The sequence below is a fragment of the Dermatophagoides farinae genome, chromosome 7 (assembly GCF_024713945.1).
Source record: "Dermatophagoides farinae isolate YC_2012a chromosome 7, ASM2471394v1, whole genome shotgun sequence".
NCBI classification, from domain to species: Eukaryota; Metazoa; Arthropoda; class Arachnida; order Sarcoptiformes; family Pyroglyphidae; genus Dermatophagoides; species Dermatophagoides farinae.
The window spans coordinates 4,599,234-4,623,821 of record NC_134683.1 but is presented as its reverse complement, the minus strand read 5'-3'; the positions used below and the strand labels follow the sequence as shown (position 1 = coordinate 4,623,821).

The 24,588-nt window shown below is 31.3% G+C and overlaps 5 protein-coding genes and 1 long non-coding RNA gene across 8 annotated transcripts; 3 read left to right on the top strand and 3 right to left on the bottom strand.

Annotated features, from left to right (window-relative positions):
• Positions 1–9: 9 nt before the first annotated feature.
• Positions 10–5,677, bottom strand: LOC124497166 (uncharacterized). 3 transcript variants are annotated; one of them, XM_047060786.2, is made up of 12 exons: positions 5,494–5,677; positions 4,978–5,421; positions 2,348–2,719; positions 2,123–2,288; positions 2,014–2,069; positions 1,926–1,943; positions 1,764–1,842; positions 1,527–1,702; positions 1,416–1,463; positions 1,267–1,350; positions 1,173–1,193; positions 10–1,107 (listed from the first exon to the last, which is right to left on the bottom strand). In XM_047060786.2, exons 2-12 carry the CDS (start codon positions 5,101–5,103, stop codon positions 592–594), a joined length of 1,662 nt encoding a protein of 553 aa, XP_046916742.2. In that variant the 5' UTR covers positions 5,104–5,421; positions 5,494–5,677; the 3' UTR covers positions 10–591. The 3 variants fall into 3 exon arrangements, with proteins under 3 accessions (XP_046916742.2, XP_046916741.2, XP_046916743.2); XM_047060785.2 differs by having other exon boundaries at positions 4,978–5,393; XM_047060787.2 differs by lacking the exons at positions 4,978–5,421; positions 5,494–5,677 and adding an exon at positions 2,893–3,455.
• An 850-nt stretch (positions 5,678–6,527) lies between these two features.
• Positions 6,528–8,910, top strand: LOC124497165 (uncharacterized). The gene has a single exon (XM_047060784.2). The coding sequence runs from the start codon at positions 6,746–6,748 to the stop codon at positions 8,654–8,656; it is 1,911 nt and encodes a 636-aa protein (XP_046916740.2). The 5' UTR covers positions 6,528–6,745; the 3' UTR covers positions 8,657–8,910.
• Positions 8,911–9,776: 866 nt separating this feature from the next.
• LOC124497167 (guanine nucleotide-binding protein G(o) subunit alpha) lies at positions 9,777–11,488 on the top strand. Its single transcript, XM_047060788.2, has 5 exons — positions 9,777–10,265; positions 10,336–10,428; positions 10,510–10,670; positions 10,740–11,070; positions 11,149–11,488. The coding sequence occupies exons 1-5, from the start codon at positions 9,903–9,905 to the stop codon at positions 11,431–11,433; spliced, it is 1,233 nt and encodes a 410-aa protein (XP_046916744.1). The 5' UTR covers positions 9,777–9,902; the 3' UTR covers positions 11,434–11,488.
• On the bottom strand, positions 10,141–11,513 carry LOC142597713 (uncharacterized). The gene is made up of 3 exons (XR_012832349.1): positions 11,373–11,513; positions 11,068–11,320; positions 10,141–11,004 (listed from the first exon to the last, which is right to left on the bottom strand). It is a non-coding gene; the product is annotated as an uncharacterized LOC142597713 (long non-coding RNA).
• A 38-nt stretch (positions 11,514–11,551) lies between these two features.
• LOC124497164 (calcium-independent phospholipase A2 VIA) lies at positions 11,552–14,520 on the top strand. Its single transcript, XM_075732736.1, has 7 exons — positions 11,552–11,831; positions 11,892–12,759; positions 12,818–13,490; positions 13,555–13,755; positions 13,844–13,920; positions 13,984–14,119; positions 14,181–14,520. Exons 1-7 carry the CDS (start codon positions 11,680–11,682, stop codon positions 14,429–14,431), a joined length of 2,358 nt encoding a protein of 785 aa, XP_075588851.1. The 5' UTR covers positions 11,552–11,679; the 3' UTR covers positions 14,432–14,520.
• LOC124497205 (lysine-specific demethylase 2A-like) lies at positions 14,480–22,614 on the bottom strand. Its single transcript, XM_075733034.1, is given in 9 exon segments — positions 14,480–15,314; positions 15,370–15,753; positions 15,814–16,150; positions 16,222–16,595; positions 16,655–17,566; positions 20,347–21,625; positions 21,627–21,832; positions 21,941–22,166; positions 22,275–22,614. Coding segments are annotated over 9 exon segments (4,329 nt in total). The 5' UTR covers positions 22,344–22,614; the 3' UTR covers positions 14,480–14,772.
• Between the last annotated feature and the right edge of the window lie 1,974 nt (positions 22,615–24,588).

Here is a 24,588-nt window from a genome sequence, read left to right as displayed (position 1 = left end):
ATCAAATTAAATATATAGTATATGCGGCAACCACTACATAAAGGACCCATACTTGTTGTTTAACCTTTGTGCCGTTGACAGTAAAGTTTTTTTTCTCTCAACCGTTTTGCGAACGTTACTATATTGAAAAGAAAAAAAAATATTGACTTGTAGCGAAAATTCCGATAATGTTTTTACACAATTTCATCTTTATCGTAGTTATTTTTATGTTAAAAGATGACAGCATCTATTATCAAAACAAAATTCCAATTCACATTTAAACCATGGTGTTGTCTTGAGAAAAATAACTAAAAACAACCAATTTCGAAAATCATTTATCCCCTATATTATTAGTATAATTGGCAGGAAAAAATGTGTCAAATAAAACAAAATAATGAATAAATTGCCAAAAACTTTCATTTGAAAATTATAAATTCTACTGTGCCAATCTCATTGGCCATTGTAAATAGTCGGTTGATTCGATATATGAAAAAAATGATATTCTAACTAATGGACAGCGATTGTGTATATAATGATGATATGATAGGATAGAAAAAAGCAATAAGTATCAAAAACGATTGCCACAAGAGAGAGAGAGAAAGTTGATTCAATTCATTCACGTTCAGTGGTTACTTCAATACAAAGTACAATGAATGCATTATTACAGGAATATTTTTCTTGGTCCAATAATTTTCCACGTAATAAATTACTAGCCATTCCAAATCGTGATATTGAATCCGAACTCCATGAATCACATGAAGCATCCATATTACGTATACCGTTTTTATCTGAACCATGCCATATTAATTTCTGTTGCCATTGTTGATCAGTGAATATATTACGACCATCAAAGCTATAGATTTTTGGTGGATATGGAAATGGTGCACCCCAACCAGTGAACATATCTCGTACTTGATTGAATAATAATTCATCTTTCATATTCACAACTGGTAAACGTGAATCACGTGCACGTACAAGGCTATCTAAATTTTGAACACGTGATGTAATGAATGCACGAAATGTTCCTTTCAAATTGGCACGTCGTGATTGTCGAAAACATTCATAATCAACATCTCGTACACCATGCATATCACCGGTATATGGTTGATTCAATGCTACCAATCGAAGCTATTGATTTTCAGAAACCAAAGAAATGATTGATTGATTCGATAATTATCAAACGCACAACTTACTTTTCTTTCATGCAATATATGCTGATTGTTTTTTTCAAACAAAAACGAAAAACAACAATATTATTCTCAGATTTATTGATTCATAATCGATTACCCGATTAGTTCCAGATGATGGAAGATTGTATTCGCCTACTGCATTTCCATTTACTGGTTCAATTGTTGTACCGTCATTCGATATCTAATTGAATAATACAAAAATTTTTCATTTTTGTAGAAAAACAAAAATAAAATCATTTGTCTTACCTTTTCTATTTGTAGACTATTTTCGTTCGGTTTGATTACACGTCCAAGCTTTTAAAATGATTTTTCAATTAATAACCAATATTGTAATTCGAAAAAAATCAATCAATTTACCGATATATATTGCCAACCATTGGCTACACGTAATAATAATGATTGTTCACTAACCACGAATGCTAACATTCCTTGATGGGTTTTCATTAATGCCGATTGAAGCTCGTCCATATCATTATAATTGTTAATTGTCATCATAGATTCATGTTCCGAATCGAATGATTTCATACGATTATCTAAATATAAATGTAAATAAGAATGAATTTCACCAATAGTAATAACCATTCTACAGCTTACGACGTGATTTTTCAGGCCAATTCTCATATGAAACGATAGTGGCTGGTTCACCTTTTTCTCCTTTAATACCGTTTTCCATCTTGATTTAAATATGAAAAAAAATCGATAAAAATAAAAAAAATTCATTGATATGAAATAAATTTTTTTTAGAGACCACCAAACCATTAGACGTTTGATTTCCTATAAATATGAAAAAATAGATGTTAAAACTCTTTTTTAAATGAAAAAAAAATTCCATCAAATGAATTACATGAATTTTAATGGCATCTCCTTTCGGTCCTTTTGGTCCCATTGGACCTTGTTTTCCTATATAGTTGGATCGAGATTATTTATGCCCAATATTCTTATCGATCACTCACCAATTTTTCCTCGTCTACCTCGATCACCTTTAGCGCCACGAATACCAATTCCAAGTTCCCCTTTTTCGCCTTTATGGCCCGGAAAACCACGCGGACCAATTGGTCCTGTTTCTCCGATACGACCAGCCATATAAGTGATCGATGGGTCCATTATGGAATGATCATTCTAAATGTTGATTAATGATTGGTTTAAAATTTTTCAATTTCAATCTTTCAACAACTTACATCAAACGATGTTCGTTTATCAAATGATCCGGATGAGAGTCCAGGTGGTCCGGGCAAGCCGATCGGACCCGGAAAACCTCTGGGACCTGCATCACCTTTTGGACCACGTAATCTATCGCCATATTGATCGATCATAATGGATAGATCACATTGACAACATTGCGTATTATTATTTATTCGTTGATGATGTCCATTACAAGTGATTGAATTACGGTCATTTTCCACATTATCATTCGATTCAACATTTGTCTTTTTGGTTGTTGTTAATATTGAAACGGGTGGTGGTTGCGGCATAAGTGGCTGCTTTTTTTGTTCATCATTAATACCACCACCGATTTCTGTAGTTTCATCATTATCATCGGATCCAAAATCCTATTCAAATAAAAAAAGACAATTATTTAGCCAAGTTAATTTCAAAAAAAGCAAAAACAAAATTCAATCAAAATTAATCGAAAAAAAATTTCCAATTGAAAAATAATGAGAAAAAAGAACAACAGAATCTTTTTTGAACATCAATTTGGAATTAGATGATTTGATTTACTCACTGCCCATCTTCATCATCGTTGAATCGTTACAATATTTATTTTTAAATGAAATGGAAACGAGAAAGATAGAGAAACGAATCAATGAAATGTGAAATGATGATGATGATGTGCATGTGAAAAAAGACGTGATAAGAATTGAATTTCTTGGTTTTTTTCTGTGAATGAAATAAATTGGATTATATCATAGTTTAATAATATACTATATATGTGACGACGTGATTAACTATGTGACAATTTGATGATGATGATGACCTTTTTTGTTTTTGTTTTTCTTTTGGGATGAAAGTTCACAATTTGAATTTGATTTTCACTTTTAGAATCGATAATTCAGAGTTCAGAGAGTCAAACATGCAAGCAAAGAGAGATAGAAAAAGATCATCAAATCGATATATTGTCATTGCATGGTGAATGTGTGTGATAATTAATTTCTTTCATTCTTTAACCATATGTTTGGAACGAACACACAGGCACAAAAATTCATGAAACAGGGCACGTTTTACTATTACAATCGAAACACAACATGCACAACATTTCATGAATTGTGACGAATCCAAGAAACAGAAAAAAATTGTCAAACTTCTAAAAATGAAAGAAAATGACGATGACGATGATGATGATGAACAGAAAAAAAGGAAAAATTTCGAAAATTCAGCATTTATTTCGAACGTGACTGAATTATGGTTGATCGACTTTTTTCGTTTCGTTTCGTTTTGTTTTGTTTCATCAGAAAACAAAACCCATTGGATGATTGAATCGTTTCGTTTTGTTTCATTTGGTTTTTTTTAACCATTGAACGATTAGAACTACCACAGAACACAACGAAACCAAACGATAACAATCACCAAGGGACCATCATTACCACCGCCACATATATATCGATTCTGTCAAAAATTTTTTGTTTTTCTATTTTCATTAATTTAGCTCAAGTGAAAACAGAAATAAATTTTCACCATTCACTTTTATTGTCGGTTGATTGGTTGGTGGTGATTTTACATGGCAAAAAAGAAAAAAGATCACATTTATGATGCCACAACCAACAATCTCAATTAGCACTGTGTGTCAAATTAATAATCTAACAAAACAAAACAAAACAAAAAAATTGTCGATCAAAATAAAAATCGATTGAATTTGAAATGATCAGAGATGGTCATGAGATTTTTTTTTCCATTCGGTTGAACACGGACACACACGAATTAATCGTGTATCCAATCAATTTGTATCAAAAAGTTTTTTTTGTTTTAGCTAATTTTTTTCATTCACTCACTCTCACTCAAATGATCATACTGATGATGTGTCAGACATTTTTTTTTTGCTTTTCGATTCAATTGACATGAATTAAATTATTACTTTGTTCGTCTTATAAAAGTGAAAAATTCTTTTATGTTATGTTCACACATCATATTAGCGTGTGTATGTGTGTCTTTACAGAATTGATGATTCTGTAAAATTCTAAAGGATCGAGATAATAGAAAACAAGCGGCTAATTAATAAACGCGATTCTCTCTGTGTTGTTACAGAAACAGAAAAAAAATGTTCATCACCATCGACACTATTTCAGAATTAAACATTAAAAATTTACAAATTCCCAATTGACCAATATTCTTTGAGTTTCGGTTAAAGTTTTTGATCATCATTTTACTATTTTCAATATTGATTGTTCAGGAACAATTAAATATCGATCGATTCGATTCGATTCGAATTGAATTGAATTGAGTGTTACCCTATAGAAGTCAATCGATATGTTTCAAACACACACACACACACACGCACAAAAATTACTTATCGAGAATTCTTAAATAAGGAAAAAACGGGATATAATGTTCGAGTGAAAACGGGAAAAAAGTGTTCATAAGTCTTAATGACTTTATTACACTTTGACATATTGTTGTTTGATTATTTTTTTTTCTTTGTCGAATGAATCGACAAATAAATCATTACCAAATGTCGACATTTCACACATATGGACATTTGTTTCAATAATAATAATAATGGACGCGAGATCCAGGATTCATTATTATTATTATTATTGAATATCCAAAAAAAAAATCAATAAAGATTCAAAAAAGAAAAACAGACAAAACTTACCAGACTAAAAAATGATGATGATGATGATGATTTTGGATCATTTGATCCAAAATTCCATGTATGACAATTATTGATTAAGAAAATGATTCCAATACAGATGTAAATGATTCGTATTGTTTTATCCATTGAAAAACAATGAAAAAATGGTGATGGTGATTTTTGATCAATGAAACACACACACACACAGATTTTGATCAAGAAAAAAAACTTTTCAGAAAAAAAATAATTCGGACAATCGAAACAATAATCCAAATGCACAAGTGTGTGGTGTATAAAGCGATCGACAGATTGGAATCGAATGAGGGAATTGATGGGAAAAAATTGCACACAAAAAAAACAGCAGCTTGACAAGAGTGAAACTTTGATAATGATGATGGTGGTGGTGGCGGCGGCTGTGGATACTAAAACAACCAAATCTAGAATCCAAAAGAAAATGGGAAAAAACTTTTGTTTATAATTTGAGAAAGAAAAGAAATTACAAATATTAAATACACACACACACACACACAAACATACCAGAAAAAACGAAACTTCTATCTATTTTTTGTATATAAACGGGCAAAAGAAGAATATCAAAAAGATCGACAAAAAGAATCGGAATGTATTCAACAATCTCAAGACGACAAAGAACCGGCCACATTCGAATCGATGATCATTTTGGGCGGATATAAATAGGTTGATGATGATGATGATTGGAGTTAATGTAGGAGAAGAACGCATGCGTGCATGAATAAACATTCGATTCGAATGTTTTTTTTCATTCGATTTGATTTTTTTCAATTATCTTTTCAAAGAGAATAATTCTTCTTCAAAAGTTACGAATATATTCTGGTTTCGTTTTCGTTTTGTCTCGTTGTTGTTGAATAATAATAAATAATAATGATGAATTGAATTCGATTTTTTTTAAAGAAAGAAAAATAAAATTCTGGTGTGTTCAATTTCAACAAAAATCAATAATTGAATTGAAGATGGTGGTGGTGGTGGTGATGAAGATGAAATGGTTCATTTTTTTCTTCTTCTTCGTTATTTATTATTTGTTGATTGAATATAATCATAACCGCCGTTGTCGGGTGAATAAATAAACACATTATTCCCTGGACGGTTTTGCAAACCAAAAAAACAATATTCTACTATATTGATACATCATTCGAATTGATTGATTGATTGATTTTCGATCTTTTTTCTCAAACGTTCAGCATCCGCATCATCATCATCATTAGAATCAATTCAAATTCATGATTCGTCTAGTTGTTGATTGATTCTCAATATTGAATCAAAACATAGTAACACATTCACATCATTCATTCCAATAGATGGCGTTGTTGAATATCCATTTTCACAAAAAATGATTCCAAAATTCGTCAAATTCTTCAAGTTCTTTTTTCCTTCTTCAATATATCATGCACATGTGCGATTGGTATGACGCCAGTGGTTAAAATTCTTCGATCCATCACACATTCCATAATGTGTTATATATACGACGATATTTTTTTTTTGGGTGTCTAAATAATAAAAATACTGCATTATGCTGGAACACATGTGCCGTATTTGTGTTTCGGTTTCTTTGGTGTTGAAAAATTGATTGACCGACAACAACAACAACAACAACAACAAAATTGAAACGAAGAAATAAAAAAAAAATAACCGAAATGAAACTTAAACTCGGATAAAGAAAAAAAATTGCCACTTTTCAAGCACAAATAATGAGCTTATTATTTTTTTATTGGCCTACGATGATATACGCCCAAGAAGATTCTTTTGATTATCGATGAAAATATCGAATATTTTATCATTGGCCACGGTTGCCACCATCAATGATCAATTATATGGTCGATATGGTGCAATACGTGGTGCAATATTTGGCCATCATCATCATCATCATCAAATGATTATCACCAATCATAAACGATTATCAAATATTTCAATCTACATCGTATTATTCATAATGGTCATTTGTTTTTCTATAACAATGATATTGCTCACACAAATGTTGTTATCAACAACATCAACATCGACAACAACAACGATGGATCAATTTGATTCATACAATATAACCATCTATAGTGGTAATAATGGTGATGGTCTATTTTCTGCTGCAAAATTGGCTGAATCACATTTTTCATTGGAAACATTTTTATCAAATATCAATACAAGCTACACGTATGATGATAATATTTTTAGCTCCAATAATTTTCGCTGTTTTGGTCATCAACAAAAAACCACCGATGAATGGATCGATTATTGGCAACCGGTATGTTCATCTGGTGATAAATTCTATGTATTTTCAGCATATATTGATTCATATAATCGATCAAATTTAAATTTAAATTTTTTTGATTCAAATCATCATCATAATGACAATCAAGATTATTTTGTAAGAATAATTGCTGTTACACAATTGACAAGTAAAGAGAAAATAATTTGTTCATTTTATTCCACCACCACCACCATCGAAGAAGATAGTGAAAAACAGTCAACAACTTCAAGTTGGTTTCGTCATGGTAAAATGAAACCAATACGTGAACATTGGAATCTACAATTCAGTGCATTCTTTATTTATTGTCCATTACCAAAAACGGTGATTATTCAAAATGATCACGGTAAAATGAAAACAAATTATCATTTATCAATTATGGCCATATCAAAACAATGGCATGTTGACGGTGATGATGGTGAAGAATTTCATCGATTATTGAAACGAAATGTTCAAATATTGAAAACAATTGTGCCTTCAAATCGATTGCCAATACATGGATTACAACAACAAATTAATCAACCGGATGATGATAATGATGATGGCAAAAGATTTGATGATGAAAACAAAATGATGATGGCCATATGCGTAAAACCATTGCATTATTATTATAATAAAACTATAAATCTAATGGAATTTATAGAGCTTAATCGATTGCTTGGCGTGAAAAGATTTTATTTTTTCAATCACACAATTTCATCACAAGTCAACCATTTGCTTCAATTATATCAACATTATGAACCAGATTTATTGAATATTTTTCAATGGCAATTGCCTATAAAATCACAAACCGAAATACGTACTGAAGGTATATTTGCTGCATTAAATGATTGTCTTTATCGTGCACGTTATAACCGTTTTCGTTATGTAATGTTTATCGATTTGGATGAATTTATCATGCCAAATAATCATCAGAATTTAATTGATTTACTTCATGATGTTGAACAATTTTATCCAAATAAAATTGGTGCATTTTCATTTCGGAATGGTTTCTTTTATTTACAATATCCAGATGATAATCAACAACAACAACAAATTGGCAAATCAATCAATAATGATAATCTTCATCATAAATTAATAACATTGACAAAAACATGGCGTAAAATTAATCTGAATATTCATAAACAACGTTCTAAATGTATTGTTTTACCGGAAAATGTTGTAGAAATGGGCAATCATTTTGTATGGGAATTCACATATGGTAAACATACATTGAATATTGATCCAAAAATTGCTTACCTACATCATTATCGTGTTTGTGAGTTTGGTGGTGATAATTGTATAAATGATTCCGAACATATTATTGATCGTCGTGCATATTATTGGGCGCCATCATTATTGAATAATATTCATAGACGATTGCAAATATTTTGTGATTCGATGCCTCAACAATTAAATGATGCCTGTAATTATCGTCATCACTGAATGGACAACAGAAGGTTTTCTTCACTTTTTCAATGTCTTTCTTCTTCAAATCGATCTTCTGATGCCTTGATTTTCAATTTATTCGGATGTGGCTTTTTTCGGGACTGGGGCTTCCGTTTTTTTGTTTGTTTGTTTGTTTGTTTTCTTCCATAAAAACAAAATCATATTATAAATAATGATTGTTATTGATTTTTTTTTTTGTTTCATTATAGAGAAAAATTAATTAAAAATTGATTTTTTTTTTTGAAAAAAAAGTTGGGAAAATTTCCGAAAAAGCAGGAAAATTTCCAAGTTTTTCGAATGTTTCCTTTGTGTGTGTGTCTGTGTTCGAAATGTGTTTATTATCGATGAGAAAAAAAGTGAATATTTTTTGTTGAAATTCTCACACTTTTTAATTGAAATTTTTTTTTCGTGCTGTTAAACCAAATAATCATCATGGTATATCAAGTAGTGGTGAGTGAAAGAAAAAAAAAGTGAAAGGTAAAGAATTTTTTGCCCAAAGCAAAATCGATCGAGAGAATGAAAATAATTCGCATCCTTATTATTTATTCTCATTATCTCATCATCACCAACATCAACATTATCAGGACGAGCAACGAGTTTTTTTTTTTTTTTTTGATTTCAAACCAATCACCATCATCGTTTTCGTTGTTATGCAAGTCATCATTATGATCAACCAAAGTTCATGAAAAAAAATCTTGCAGAAATATTCTCGAATGGTCAAAGGCCACCAATCACCAATCATCAAAAATTTGATCCAATCTTTCATTTGTTGTTGCCAACAACAACAAACAACGATAATAATGATAATAATAAGGGCCAGAGGTGAAAGGTGCGAAAAAAAATTTACAATTTTTTTTTCTTGATCGTTGATTGGTATATGGATTGGACAGGTAGATGTGGTGTGGCCATACTAAAAATGAAAAAAATAACATGTCCTCTCTGTTTCGAGTGGTACCACCACCACCAAAACACAGACAACAAGTGGCCATTCAAACTTTGAGAATGGTCTTTCTTCTTTCGATGTGTGTGTGTGTGTGAACCAGGGTCTTTGTGGTTTCGTAGTGTGTTTTTTTATGAACGAATGAAACGCACACACACACACCATTCATTCATTCAATTTGATTCGATTCACAGACACGATCAATCTTCGAGTGTGCTCGACACCTGTTTCTCTTGATTGTGTGGTATAGATTTTGTGTAAGCAAATTTTCTGGTTTCTGAAGCAAAAAATTTGTCTCGAATCATGGGAAATTGTTTAATCAAGAAATTTTTTAAAAAACATTATCACATTGATGATGATCATGGTGATAGAAAACCAAAAATCAAACCAATTTTTATGATTGATTGCTGTAATCATGACAAGAATAGTGATTCCAACAACAACAACAATCATCATGATGACGATAAAATGAAAATGACAACAACAACAACAACAACACCGCCATCTTCATCAACATCAAAAATATTAACGACAAGAAAAATTTCAAATAAAATTATTAAAATTTTAATATTAGGCACTGGTGAAAGTGGTAAAAGTACATTGGTAAAACAAATGAAAATTATACATAATGATGGTTATAGTCGTGAAGAAATGCTTGAATTTAGGGTAAGTTTCTTGTTTTTTGAATGTAACTTAATCGATAAGTAAATTTTCAATAAATATTCAATGGAAATAGCCAATCATTTTAGATAATCTAGTATCATCAATGAAATATGTTGTTACCGGAATGAGATTATTGGATATCGATTTTCAATATTCCACCAATCAGGTATGTTATGATTTTGTTTCAAATGAAATCAAATGATTAACTTTTTTGTTAATTTTCCCATCCATCCATCCATCCATCCAGGAATTGGCTAAAGATTTGATATTGTGTAATAAATATTTCGATGATTATCATATACTATTTCCACATATTGAATATACGATCAAAACACTTTGGCAAGATAATGGTGTACGAAAAGCAGTTGCACGTGGTTTCGAATATGAATTAAATGATTCAGCACTTTAGTATGTTTTTCGTTTTGTTTTGGTTCGTTCGTTTTACATCATTTTACTTTTTTTTTACCATTTTTTTAGCTATTTTGAAAATATTGACCGCATTACCAACGAGAAATACGTACCAAACACAAATGATATTGTCAAATCACGTATACGTACAATCGGTGTTGTTGAAACAGAATTCATTTGCGATAATCATATCATACGAATGTATGATGTTGGTGGACAACGTTCAGAACGACGAAAATGGATTCAATGTTTTGAAGATGTACGAACCTTATTGTTTGTTGTAGCCATAAGTGAATATGATATGACATTAGTGGAAGATTCTAGCCGGAATCGACTGAAAGAAAGTCTTTTATTATTTGAAAACATATCAAACAATTTATTTTTTCATAATACTTGCACAGTAAGTTTGTTAAATCAATGATTGTTTCTTCTCAGTTTTTTTAATTTCTCTCTGCAATTTTTTCGTGCAAACCCGCAGATATTATTCTTGAATAAATTTGATTTATTCCGCCAGAAAATCTTATTCACCGATAGACAATTGAAATATTTTTTCACCGAATACCAAGGTCCAGATTATGATGCTGAACGTTCATCCAAGTTTATTGAGAATCAATTTCGACAAATTGCTCAACAAGCTAATTGTAATAAAACTTTACATACACATTATACAACAGCAACGGATACAGTGAATATTAAACAAACATTTGATTCAATTGTCGATACAATCGTACGTGATAATATTTGCCATTCAACATTATTATAATCCATATCAATCAATTGAAATTAAAGTCAATATAATAAAAAAAAATTCAAAATCATTCTATTTCCAATAATCGATTCCTGATTTTGATGAAAATAGTTTTCCAAAATACATTAAAGGGCGTATCAGTTTATTCAATTCCATGGAAAACAGCTGTTCAATGCAACTTGTTGATATTACATTCGCATTCATACACAGTCGAGCACGACATTTTACAACCACTTTCGAAAAAAATGAATTGACGAAAAAATGTCGGTGGAAATCCAGCAAATATCGATAACTAATCTAAATAAAGATTATTTTACATTTGATCGTCATTTTTCATTATTTCAACATGCACATCGAACTATAGTTCGATTTGAAATTGTTTTGCATAAAACATCTTGTGATTATGTATTCAGGTATGTTGTTAGAGAAATTCAATCTGGTAATCAATTTTTTGTTTTTTTTTCATTCAACAGTCTTTATCGATCCGATGATCCGGATGAATGTCGTGAATGTTTTAATAAATTTAAAAACTATTTACCATTGTTAGAAGAAAATTCATTCAATGCGAATGATTTGAACAAAGTTTGCCAAATTATACATGAGAATCATATATCGCAAAATATTGCACATCTAAATGTTCATCTAGATAATGTTCGTTATTTTCAACAAAATCTTACGGAAGAATTACGTCAATTATTCAACGATGTTGATTGTTATGGTTGTACACCATTATTTTTAGCGTTAAAATTAAAACGAACTAAAATTTGCGAAGAATTATTATCACGAGTGGAAATTCCAAGAACTTTAATTAAACTTGATTTCGATTATAATAGCGTATTTCATTTTGCAGCTAAAAATGAGGCAAAAATTATGCAAAAATTATGTGGCAAAATTGGTGATCGGTCGTTGGTACAAGAATTGATTAATCAAAAAAATCTCAAAAATGAAACACCGCTGCATATTGCTTGTTATGAGGACAATATCGATTGTGTTACAATTCTGTTGAAAAATGGTGCAAATATTAATAGTGCTTCAAGAACTGATCAGCCTCATCAAAGTGATTCTGGAATCAAAGCCGAATTATTGGATAAATTAAAAGTGGATTTAAACAAAATTAAAAATGGTGGTACACCATTGCATTGGTGTACAAATCACGAGATTATTGATTTACTGGCCGATAATGGTTGTGATTTGAATGCAAAAGATTTCAATGGAAATACAGCATTACATGTAATGATTGAACGGAATGATTTGAAATGTACAATTTCATTATTGACAAATGGTGCCAACGCCAATGTAATAGGTCTGGATGGTATGACACCGCTTCATTTAGCTATCAAGGTTTGTTTTTTTGCTTGTCGTGTGTGAATGATTTGATAATTAGTTCTTATTATTTTAGATTGGCAATACAACTTTTATACAATTATTAATTGTATTTGGTGCCAAAGTTAACATGGACAATTGGAATAATCAACAGCATTCTCTAAGACATTTTGCTGCCAATTCCTATGGGATTGATGATTTGGATAAAAAGAAAATCATCTATATTCTTCATTCACTTGGTGCAAATAGATGTGACAATGAAAGATCAGATTGTAATGAATATTGTTCACCTAATGGCATGGATAATGGCAATTATGATAAAAGTCCATTACAAAGAAATAATCTGATTGTAGATGAATTTTTATCCAACAAATATTTCAACAAAAATTCAGATCATAACAACAACAACGATGAAAGTAATGGAAATAAAAAGAATAAATTATTATGTTTAGATGGTGGTGGTATACGTGGTTTAATCTTGATACAGCTATTATGTCATCTGGAACGTATTACTAATAAACGAATAGCTGAAATTTTTGATTGGATAGCTGGTACTAGTACTGGTGGTATTTTAGCATTGCTTTTATCACACGGTTATCAAGCTTCGAAATGTCGTTCACTTTATTTCAAATTGAAAGATAAAGTATTCATTGGACAGCGGCCACATTCAACAGAATGTTTTGAAACATTGATCAAACAATATTTTGGCGATGATACAAGGTTATGTGATTTACCTCAAAAACCAAGGTGAAACAATCAATTGATTGATTGATTTGTTTATTAATCATAATCGTTATTTGATTCGATTTGTAGATTATTTATTACAACCACCAAATGTTGAATATTATCCACCAAGTGCCAATTTTTTTCGTAATTATCTAAGTGCTGAACAATTATTATCACCAATGTCTATTGACGATGATGTGAATGAACAATGGGAATATTTATGGAAAGTAGCACGTGCAACATCAGCAGCACCAACATTTTTCAATCAATGTGAACAATATATTGATGGTATGACAATTTTCAATCAATCATTTATTTAATCTAATGATTACTTATCGTCCAAAAACAAAAAAAAAATTTCGAATAAAAAAAACAGGTGGTCTTGTTGCCAATAATCCAACATTGGATCTATTGACCGAAATTGAATCGATAAAACGTGCAAATAGAATCAAAGTTTGTATTCTTAATTTGTCTATATTCTTTTTTCTAACTGTTGATTGATTGATAACTATATAGGGTTACAACAACAATGAACAAGAAACAGCAGAGCAAACGTTCGATATCGATATTGTTGTATCGATTGGTACTGGTGAAATACCAAAAAGACCATTCACACGATTTGAAATTAATTCACAATGGCAAATTTATAGAAGTATTTGTATTCATTTGACTTTTTGTTTTATCACATTTTTTTTAAAAAATCAATTTTTTAGAAATTTATGATATAATTGAACTACTAACTGAACAAGCTGCACAATCAAATGGACAAGTTGTTGAACGTGCAAAAAGCTGGTGTTCAATGATAAATGTACCATTTTATCGTATTAATCCAGCTATATCGGAAGAAATCCAATTGGATGAATCGGATGATGTTAAATTAATTCAGATGCTCTGGGAAACCGAGGCTTATCTGCATATGAATCTTGACCAAATGAATCAATTATCAATTCGATTATTGGAATAACTGGAAATCAAACATTCATTGATCTTGATATTGAAAACGATTATCTAATGTGAATTAATGAATTGAATAAAATTTTTTTTAATTATAAATAATTAATTTTCAATCTGATAATGATAATAATTACAATAAAGGAAGATCAAAAAACGGGTGAAAAGAAAAGTTTTGTTTTTTCACGGACGTTTTTTGACGGAAAATGCAATTTTTCTAATTGAATGAATAATAAATGGATTATATTAATAAAATAAAATTGGAATTATAATGATAATGATGATGATGATGATGATTATGAATGATGAGTTTATAGCTATCAAGTTCAATGACAAATTTCAATCTAGAGATTATTATTCAGCTTTGGTGGTTGTTTTGGTGTCTATATGACATTTGATAAATAATCTTTCCTTAAGCAATTGCCAACAAAATCCATCATTATTATTCTGTGAGATTGAACGGATTCTTTTCCGAATTTGTTGTCCATGATCATTATTTTCATTATCACTGTTGCAATCATCACTATCTGGATCGAAATATCGATGGTGATTATTTCCATTCATTAAATGGCCATTAATTTTATTATCTTGATGTTCATCATCATCATAATGATGATTTGGATCTAAAAATCTTTCACAACCTTCATCAGTGATTGAATGACAATCACGTATATCTAATTTTCGTAATGTATGACATGTATGTAATAATTTTAAACTTAAATCAGTTATTTTTGAACAGCCAGCCATATATAATTCGGTCAATTTATCCGATTTCGCAATAACCAACGATGCAATACCCGAATCGGTGATTAAATGACATTCAGAAATATCAATTTTTTTGATTAATGGTAGATTTTGATTCATATGTCTCAACGATTCATCTGTAATCAGTGTACCTAGATGAAGAATTTTTTTTTATTTTAAAGAAACTTTAATTCAATTCAAACTTACCCGATAAACTAATATCCAATAGATAACGTAGACGTGTTTTTGATTCTAATAGTCCGGGCCTGGAATCTGATGGTTTACAAAGTAAACAACGTATAACATCCTCACAGAATGATTCTGTCCATGATAAATCCAATGAAATCAACAATGGACAATTACATGTTTGTAATGCATTGATAGTTTTGGCTTTCAAGCCAATTAATTTTAATTTTTGTAATTGTGGTAATCTAGGCAAAAGCCATGATAATTGTCGATTCGTTAGATTAGTCCAACTAAGATCTAATGATCGTGGCTGTCTTCGAACAATACCGGCCAATATTATTGAATTTATTTTCGTTTTCGGCGAGACAATTAATTCTGGCCAAAGACTTGGATCACAACACCATTCTAATAGAAAAAAAATAATTTCAGAAATCTTCCATCAATTAACTACGATGAAATACTTACTATTCCAGTTTTTAGATACAATCATACAATTCAAAAGATCATTACGGCTAAGATGACGAAGAATTGGTAGGACAACATCACGTTCAGTCTCGATTAAACATTCATTATTATGAGAAATTTTTAGTCGTCGAAATCGTTTCAATGATTGACGAATTTTTCTTTCACGAATTTTCTTTCGTAATCGAATCATATGATTGATTGATGAATCTTCTATATCATCCGGAACTTGTTGTTGTTGTTCATCCAGATCATCATTGCAATTATTATCATCATCATCATCGTCATCGTTATCACTTTCTGATTCGGAAATATCTTCATCCAATGGAGCTGGACGAACCTAATCAATAGAGAAAGAGAGAGAAATTAAATCATCATCAATGGATAGCCTGAAAAACAATAGCCACTTACAACTAGCATTGGTTTTTTCAATTCTCTTTTTTTCTTTTGATTCTTATCATCATCATTTGTATTAAAAGACTCTACATCTTCCTCGTGTTGTTGCTGTTGTTCATCATCGTCATTGTCATTTTTTATAACATCAGATCTCAATGTATTACGTTCATTTACATTTGATGTTGTGGTTGTTGTTCTGTCATCCTCATTATTTTGATGATTATTATTATTGTCGCCGTTTTGATTACAAAAATTTCCTAAATCTGGCTCTTGTTTAAGAATCTTTTGATTTGTCCTTATATTCAACATTGGTGATTTAGATTGTTGCTGCTGTTCTTGACTTTGATTATCAAAGATATGACATCTTGTCGATTCGTTTGTTTCATTATCTGTTTAAATTACATAGAATTAAAAAATTTTAAAAAGCTATTATTTTTATTATCATTACCTTTCTCATCTGATGTAGATGGTGGTGGAATAGAATCTGATTGTTGAACAATTGTTGTTGTAGAAGTTGGTATATGAACAGGATACTGTTGAGATATTGAAGACATATGAGTATGAAGTGATGGTGGTGGCGGTGGTTGATGTTGTTGAATCGATGGAAGCGGATACCCTCCACCTATTGTTGAATGATTTAAATGATGATCATAAGCTTTAGGAATAGCCGAATGATGACAATGATTTAGATCATGAAACATATTGGCTGCTGCCGCTGCAGCAGCCGCAGCAGCGGCGGCGGCAGCTGCATATTGATGATTGGAATATGGATGTAACATTGTAGAATATTCACCACAATGTGGTGGTGGTGGTGGTGGCGGATGAGTATAAATAGTAGGAGGAGGGGGTGGTGGCGGTGGCATCATGTGTGACCCAAATGGATGATGATGATGATATGAAACATATGGCTGACTTGATGGTGGTGGTGGTATATGTGATGCAATAACCGTTGTTGTTGGTGGTTGCTGCTGCTGCTGCTGTTGTTGATTTACAACAAAACCTGTGGATATTTCACCAATAATCGATGGTGATGATGATGTTGATGGTGTTGTTGTCGTTGTGGCTTTACATGGACTTTTTCGTTTTAATGATTGAGATTTTTTCGTTCGTTTTGCTGGCTGTTGATGATTTCCATCATCATTATCATCATCATCATTATTTTTATCTGAACAAGGTGGATCATCACATGAATCATTCGATTTTAATCGTTGTTTTGTTGAAGATGTCTCGGATTTATTTTTATTATTATCTTTACTGGTGGAAGTTATCATTGACCATGATTGTTGATTTATATTTGTTGATTGTTGTTGATGATGATGAGATTTTGTACATTTCGATGCTGTTGTTGTTGTTGTCGAACCTGATGAGGTAGATGATGTTGATGGTTTGGAAGAAGAATTTTGTTTCGAACTATTGCCCGATTTAATACATTTTGGACATTCCCATGAATTTGGTAATTCTTTATTGATGAAACCTGAAGGCAAAAAAGATTCGATTTTTTAACAAAAATGTTAACAAAATTCTAAATGAATATATACCTTTGTTGTGTATAAAGAGATCTGGATTACGTTCATTCAAACAGAATGGATGAACAATTTCCCAACATTGTGAACATTCCATCAATGATGATGCCGTTTCATGATCCGCTAATGATGGATCAATGGATAATTTTTCCCAACCATCACGACCACAGATAATACAACAAGCAGTGTGTGGTAAAACCGGTGCTAGACATTGTCGTGCTATACACGATTGTTTCATACGTCCTAAAAAAGAAATCGAGTCATATTAAGAAGAGAAAAAAAATTCAATAAAAACACAAACCTGGACCACCAAATTTTTTCATATCTTTACAAAAATGACAATCACCACAATCGGCACGTAAACATGATTCACATTTTTTACATCTTGTCCGCCTTCGTCTTGAGGAATCATTATTTGATACTTTATTCGATGATGAATTATTATTATTTGAATTGGAATTTGAATTGCCTGTTGTCGCCGATGATGATGAACCAGATGTTGTATTTTGTGATGATAATTTTCCATGTCCAGTACCACCACAGCTGCTATTATTATTATTATTCGTGCGATTATGATTTGAATGATGATGATTAGAACGGGAGACATTATTTGCTATTGAAGTTGGTGGCGGAAGAGAAGGTTGAGGAAGTACAGCTGTTGTCGTTGTTGGCGGTGGTAGTGGTGGCGGATGTGAAACAATCGATGTCGGTGGTGGTGGTACCATACCAGTTATATATGGTATCGAATAATGATGACCTGGGGGTGGTAGTGAATGATGTGCAGATTGAAGACTTGCTGCTGCTGCTGCTGTTGAACCATATGGAACAATAGGAGGTGGAACATTAGGTGGTGGTGGTGGTAATGAATGATGATGATGTGAATAATATGGATGAGGATTTAATGAATATGATGATGAATAAGGATGATGATGATGATGCGATTGGGGAGGTGGTGGTGGCGGTGGTAATGAATGATGAGGATGATGATGAAGCGGTGGTGGTCCTGTTAATGGAACGCTATATGGATTAGTTGCCGCTGTTAACATTGCCGCATGATGATGATGATGAGGTTGTAGGTGTTGTTGTTGTTGGTGATGATGATGTGAATGTATGCCCGAATTATTATTTGTTGTTGCCGCTAAATTTAATGCCGCAGACGCAGACGATGCCATTGATGCTTGTTGATGATGATGTTGATGTACCTGTTGTTGTGTATGATGATCAATAATGTAGCTCCTTAGATTTGTATTGATTCTTTGATTATTATCTTCCATAATAAGGATTTTGGGTTTGAATTGTTGAATAATTTGGTAATGTAGAGGAGCTATTGAGCATCATTGAATTAATACATTGAACAGGTACATTATTTGTTTGTTTAATAACATTATTATTATTGTTGTTAATGTTTTGCGGTTGCTGTTGTTGTTGTTGTATTGTTCCATATGGAACCGGAACATGAACCGTAGTAGCAGTAGGAATGGCAATCGTTGCAGCTGTTGGTTGTTGATGATATGAATATTGTATCATTTGTTGTTGTGGTCGGGGTTGCGGTCGCGTCATCAATGTTGTTGTTGCTGCTGTTGATGGATATGTATTAACCGTTTGATGATTGGGCGTATATGTAACGGTTAATACATTTCTATGTGGCGGCGGTAGCGGCTGTGGTTGTTGTGATGTTGGAATGACAGTTGTATAAGTGGAAGCAGCGGGAAATATTTTTTGATTATTATTATATAAGGAATAATGTTGCGGCAATTGTTGTTGTTGTGCTGATGATGATGATGAAAAATGTATTTGTGGATAAATTATTGTCGGTGGTTTATACAGCGGCTGCTGCTGCTGCTGCTGTTGTTGTTGTTGTTGTTGTTGTGATACAAAATAATTTACATTAACATTAATAGGCATTATTGTTGATGAATTGGGATTGGGATTATTATTATAATACTGATGATGATGATGTTGATTATGTGATTGATGATTATTTGAATGGAAATAATTTCCACCATTTATAATAGCTGAAGTTGTTGTTGATGCCGGTATTGTTTGTGGTTGATGATAAACATATGTTGTTGTTGATACTGGAGTATGTGAATAATGTACATTCTGTGATAATTGTTGTTGTTGTGGTGGCGGTGGTGGTGGTGGTGGTGGTAATTGTTGTGGTTGAGATTGTGGTAGAACATGATGATGATGATGACTATTATATGGATGATAAGCATAATTATGTGGATGATATGGATTATAATATGTTGATGGATTTAGATTATAATTATGTTCCAAACGTATACCATTCGTCGAAGTTGTCGGTGCTGTTGAAACGGAAGACATACTATTATCGTATCCATATGATACTGGCTGTGTTTGCTGCTGTTGGGGTTGTTGTTGTTGTTGTTGTTGTGAATAATTATAATAACAGGGGGCAGTATCTTGTTGTTGTTTAATTTTTTTCAAATTTTCTTCCGATTCTTGTTGTTGCTGCTGCTGCTGCTGAGATGATGATGTGGTTTTCACACCAGTTTGTTCAATTAAACCTTTTAATAATGAACTACTTGAAATGAGATCATAATCTAATGTTGTGCCAAGGCTAACTTGACGTTGTTGTTGTTGTGTTGTTGACTATTATCATTGTTTGTTGGTGATTGTTGTCTTTTAATCGGAATCTTTTGATGTTGTTGTATTATCGTTGACGATGTTGATTTTTTCGTCATCTTCATTGGTTTATTCAATTGTGTAATCATTTTCTTTGTAAACCAAAACAATACCGGACGATTTGTTATGGCTAATTCTTGATTATCATTTTCATGTTCTTCAATCATTTTTCGTGCATCATCTAAAAGATTTTCTGGTGAAATAATCAATTCAGGTATTAGATTATTACGCAACATTTGTTGCTGCTGCTGTTGTTCATTTGATTTGCGGATCTCACGTTTGAATTTATCAAATTTTTGTGATAACCATTGTATTAATTTTTTCAAACCAATCATTTCATATTTTGTAAGATGAATTTTTTCATTCGGTACAAACGTTATGAATGGCCCAACATGATTGGATGATTCATTCGAATTGAAATTATTCGTCGGTTTTTCTTCAGTATCCTCATGTGATTCGGTTTTCATTTCCAATACTTTTTGTTCTTCTTCCGTTTTTTCCGGTTTATCATTTAATTTCACTTCATTTTCATTGTCTTCTTTTTTAATTTCTTGTTGTTCAATAGTAGAATTCATTTCAATCATCATTGATTCAGATGATGATGATTGTGACGATTGTGGTGGTAATGAATTTCCATCATCATCCACAGACAAATGATTACGACCCATTAAACAATGTACATAACGTACAAGTACATACCACATCAGGTGAATAAAAAATGGATAACGATATTTAGACTCAACACGTGTCACATCTTCAACCTGTGATACACGTAATTGTTTTTCAATGCCAAATGAATGAAGAAAATTTCCACCAAATACTAATGAATCTTCCTTCGTATAGACAGCATGTATCCAACCAGTTGGTATGAAAAATGTATTCCCAGATTCCAGTTCAATACGACAACAATGTTCAACAAGATCACCGAAGAATATTTTCGATTGTTCACCCGATAATGTCCATTTTTCATATGAACGAATATTTGTTTCCGTCGGCGGTATTAGCCAGAAAATTTTCCGTCCACGTAGTATATGATACCATACGGATGTACCACCAAAATCAATATGAAAATCAGTATAACATCCTTTCACGCTCATAAGACAATATTTTTGTACTTTTGGATATTTCATTTCATGCAATGCATTGGTGCCTTCTTTTTGCATCCGTTTCAAGTATCGTGGCCATACCAAGTCGACCCAATCCATTTGTTTCACAATGCGTGGTGAATCAACGAAATGTTCCAATTTAGGTATGTGAAAATTCCAACGAAATAACATTGAGCAATTCCATACGATTTTCAGTGTTATTATTATAATAATTACACCATTCTTTCATTGTCATTGTTTTTCCTTTTTGTGTTTCCACATCCATTACATCTAGAATACGACGTTGCCCTACACATGCTTTTACATCGTCTACTGTAAATGAATTGCTTGGTATTTTCATTCCTAAAACTGATATATTTGAAAAAAAACATCAGCAATTTTTCATTCAACATGAAACATGAAACGGTTTGCCATTCGAATACATTTTTCTCCATTTATCAATCAACAATCACTTACCATTGTTTTTATTTTCTTTAACAACCATAGGTGTCTGGAAACCATTACGTTGAAACAATTCGAAAGTTATATCGGTACCATTCATTTCACGGACACAATTACGTTGACAATTGGCAAAACTTTTGCATTGCAGCTTTTCTTCAACATCAAAATAACGTTCTTCAAAAAAATCCTCTTCATCATCTAGTAATTCTTCATTGTAACGGGCTTTTTTTTGTCGAGAACGCTATGCATTTTTTTCCAACAATTATCCATTGGCGGTAATGATCAGAATTTACAAAATGAGATTTATGGCAAACCAAAAGAAAAAATTAGAAGAAAAAAAAATTCTTACCAGCTTTCGAGATGGCTGCTGCTGCTGTTCTCGATTTTGTTGTCGAGCACCGTTTTTATTATCAATCATTATTCCTAGATTTCATTCACAATGCCGTTGCTGTGGTTGCTGTTGTTGTTTTGGTTTTCTCGATGTTTATGCATTTCGATATTTATTGATGGATGAAAAAAAAATCTAATGGAACATTTTTTTTTATTTTGGGCAGTGAAAATAAAATTTAAAAAAATAAATTGCCCCTCACTCCCTGCTATATTGAAGAAGAAAACAACAAAATTTTCGAAAATTCGAATCCGAATTTCGTATATTGGGAATGTGATTGGGGGTGGTGAAGAAGAAGAAGAAAATGAAAAAAAACTAACTAACTAAATATCAAATTTCAATGGGAAAAAAATTGAATAAAGTCAGTCCTTTTGTTTTTGTTGTTTTTTTTCAATCCATTTCACACAGGGAAGAATCCAAATCAACATCCATACAATTTCGAGAATATCACACAATAACACACACATGGACTGTCATACGTGTTGGGTCGAAATAGCCATATGGAGCAAAAATTGTATCTTTTTTTGTTTTGTTTTGTTTTGTTCATTTTTTTTTGGATCATCATTCATAATTCAATCATTAAGTAGCTAATAATTTGTGATATTTAACATTTGAATTTTTATTTAAAACAATTGAATTTGAAATGGAAATTTGAGTCAACAAAATTTATTTTTGGGGTTTACGTGACAATAGATATACGCATGCTCATTCCAAATGAATGAACGATCGATATTGATTGTTCTAGCGTGAAATTACAATATCTTTCTTTTTTTTGAATACATAATCTAACCAGGTGAAAATGGATTAATTTTAATAATAATTTCTAGGATTATCAAGGAAAAAAATGCTCCAAAGAAAAAATCTAAAAAAAATTTAAAAAATTTTTTTTTTGAATGAAATTTATAAAACAAACATGCAGCTAGCGCCGTCTGTACGTAGAATTCGAAAACAACAATTGAAAATTCGAATTTATCGAGCACTTTTCTTTGCATTTTTTTTATTGAATATTTTGTTATCCAATAAATCTATCTCTTATTTGATTGTTTGTATCAATTAGCAAAAAAAAAAAAATGTTGTCGTATTGCATTAATTGCAAATCATGTGAAATTGCACCGAAAAGGTCAATTTGATGATGGTCATTTGAGTTTGCCCACCAACACACACGCATCGACATCAATGTCATTGATGTTCGAAATTCAAATTTTCAATGTCAAGTAAGAATTATGTTTTTATGGTATGCATGAATGTTTTCGTTTGTTTTTTGTTTTGTTTTTTTTTGCTGATTATCTTCCTAATAACAGTGAACAATTTGTTCAGAGAAAAAAAAATGACGAACAAGTTTTTGTTGATGGTTGGCGATGGTGGTGCAACTTTCAGAAAAAAATGAATGAAATTCAATCAATCCATTGATGGATGTATTTGATGGATAGGTGGTTCGGTGCAGCCAACAAAACCAAGTAATCGATACTGAATTATTTCAAGTTTATGGTTATAGATATTGATCATTGATGGCCATTACTATTAATCGTCGACAATTGTTCAATAAAAAAAAGATTTAAAATCATAATGGCCATGATTTTTCCAGCAGTAATGTTTACGGGAAAGAAGAACAAATGATTGAAATTTAAATTTTCGCAAATATCCAATTCAACATGTTGGATCAATATTTTGGTGGTTTTGAAAATTCAAATTTCAAATGGATTGAATGGAAACCATATTCATGACATTCAATCGATGACGATATATAGATGGATTTATCATGAGGAAATTTCGAATCGAATTTATTTGGGGAAAAAAATAGAACTATTAAAAGGAATCAGGCCATTGATAATTGATTATCAAAATTATTTATCGAAAATTAATGAATTGAAGATGGAGTATTTCAACGGAAATTTGAAATTTTCGAATAGATTATAGCCAAGAATTCATGTCTCAAGGAAAAGAAATAAAAAAAAAATGAACAATATCTATTGCTACAGAAAAAGAAGAAAATGTCACAGTGAATTATTTGAAATTCAATTGATGATGACGATGCATCACTGATAAACAACCACATCAAGTAGGACGATTGATTGATTTTTTTATGTTTTTTTTCTGTTTTGAGAAAAGAGTAAATATTTTGAAGAAAAAAAAGTACCTCTGTGTTTGAATGATGAAGAAAGATTCGAAATTCGAAATAATAAAAAAATAAACAACACACCAAACAACAATTATCAATATATCAATAAATTGATTCGATACATCATTCCATACGATATATCGCGATAATATGGAT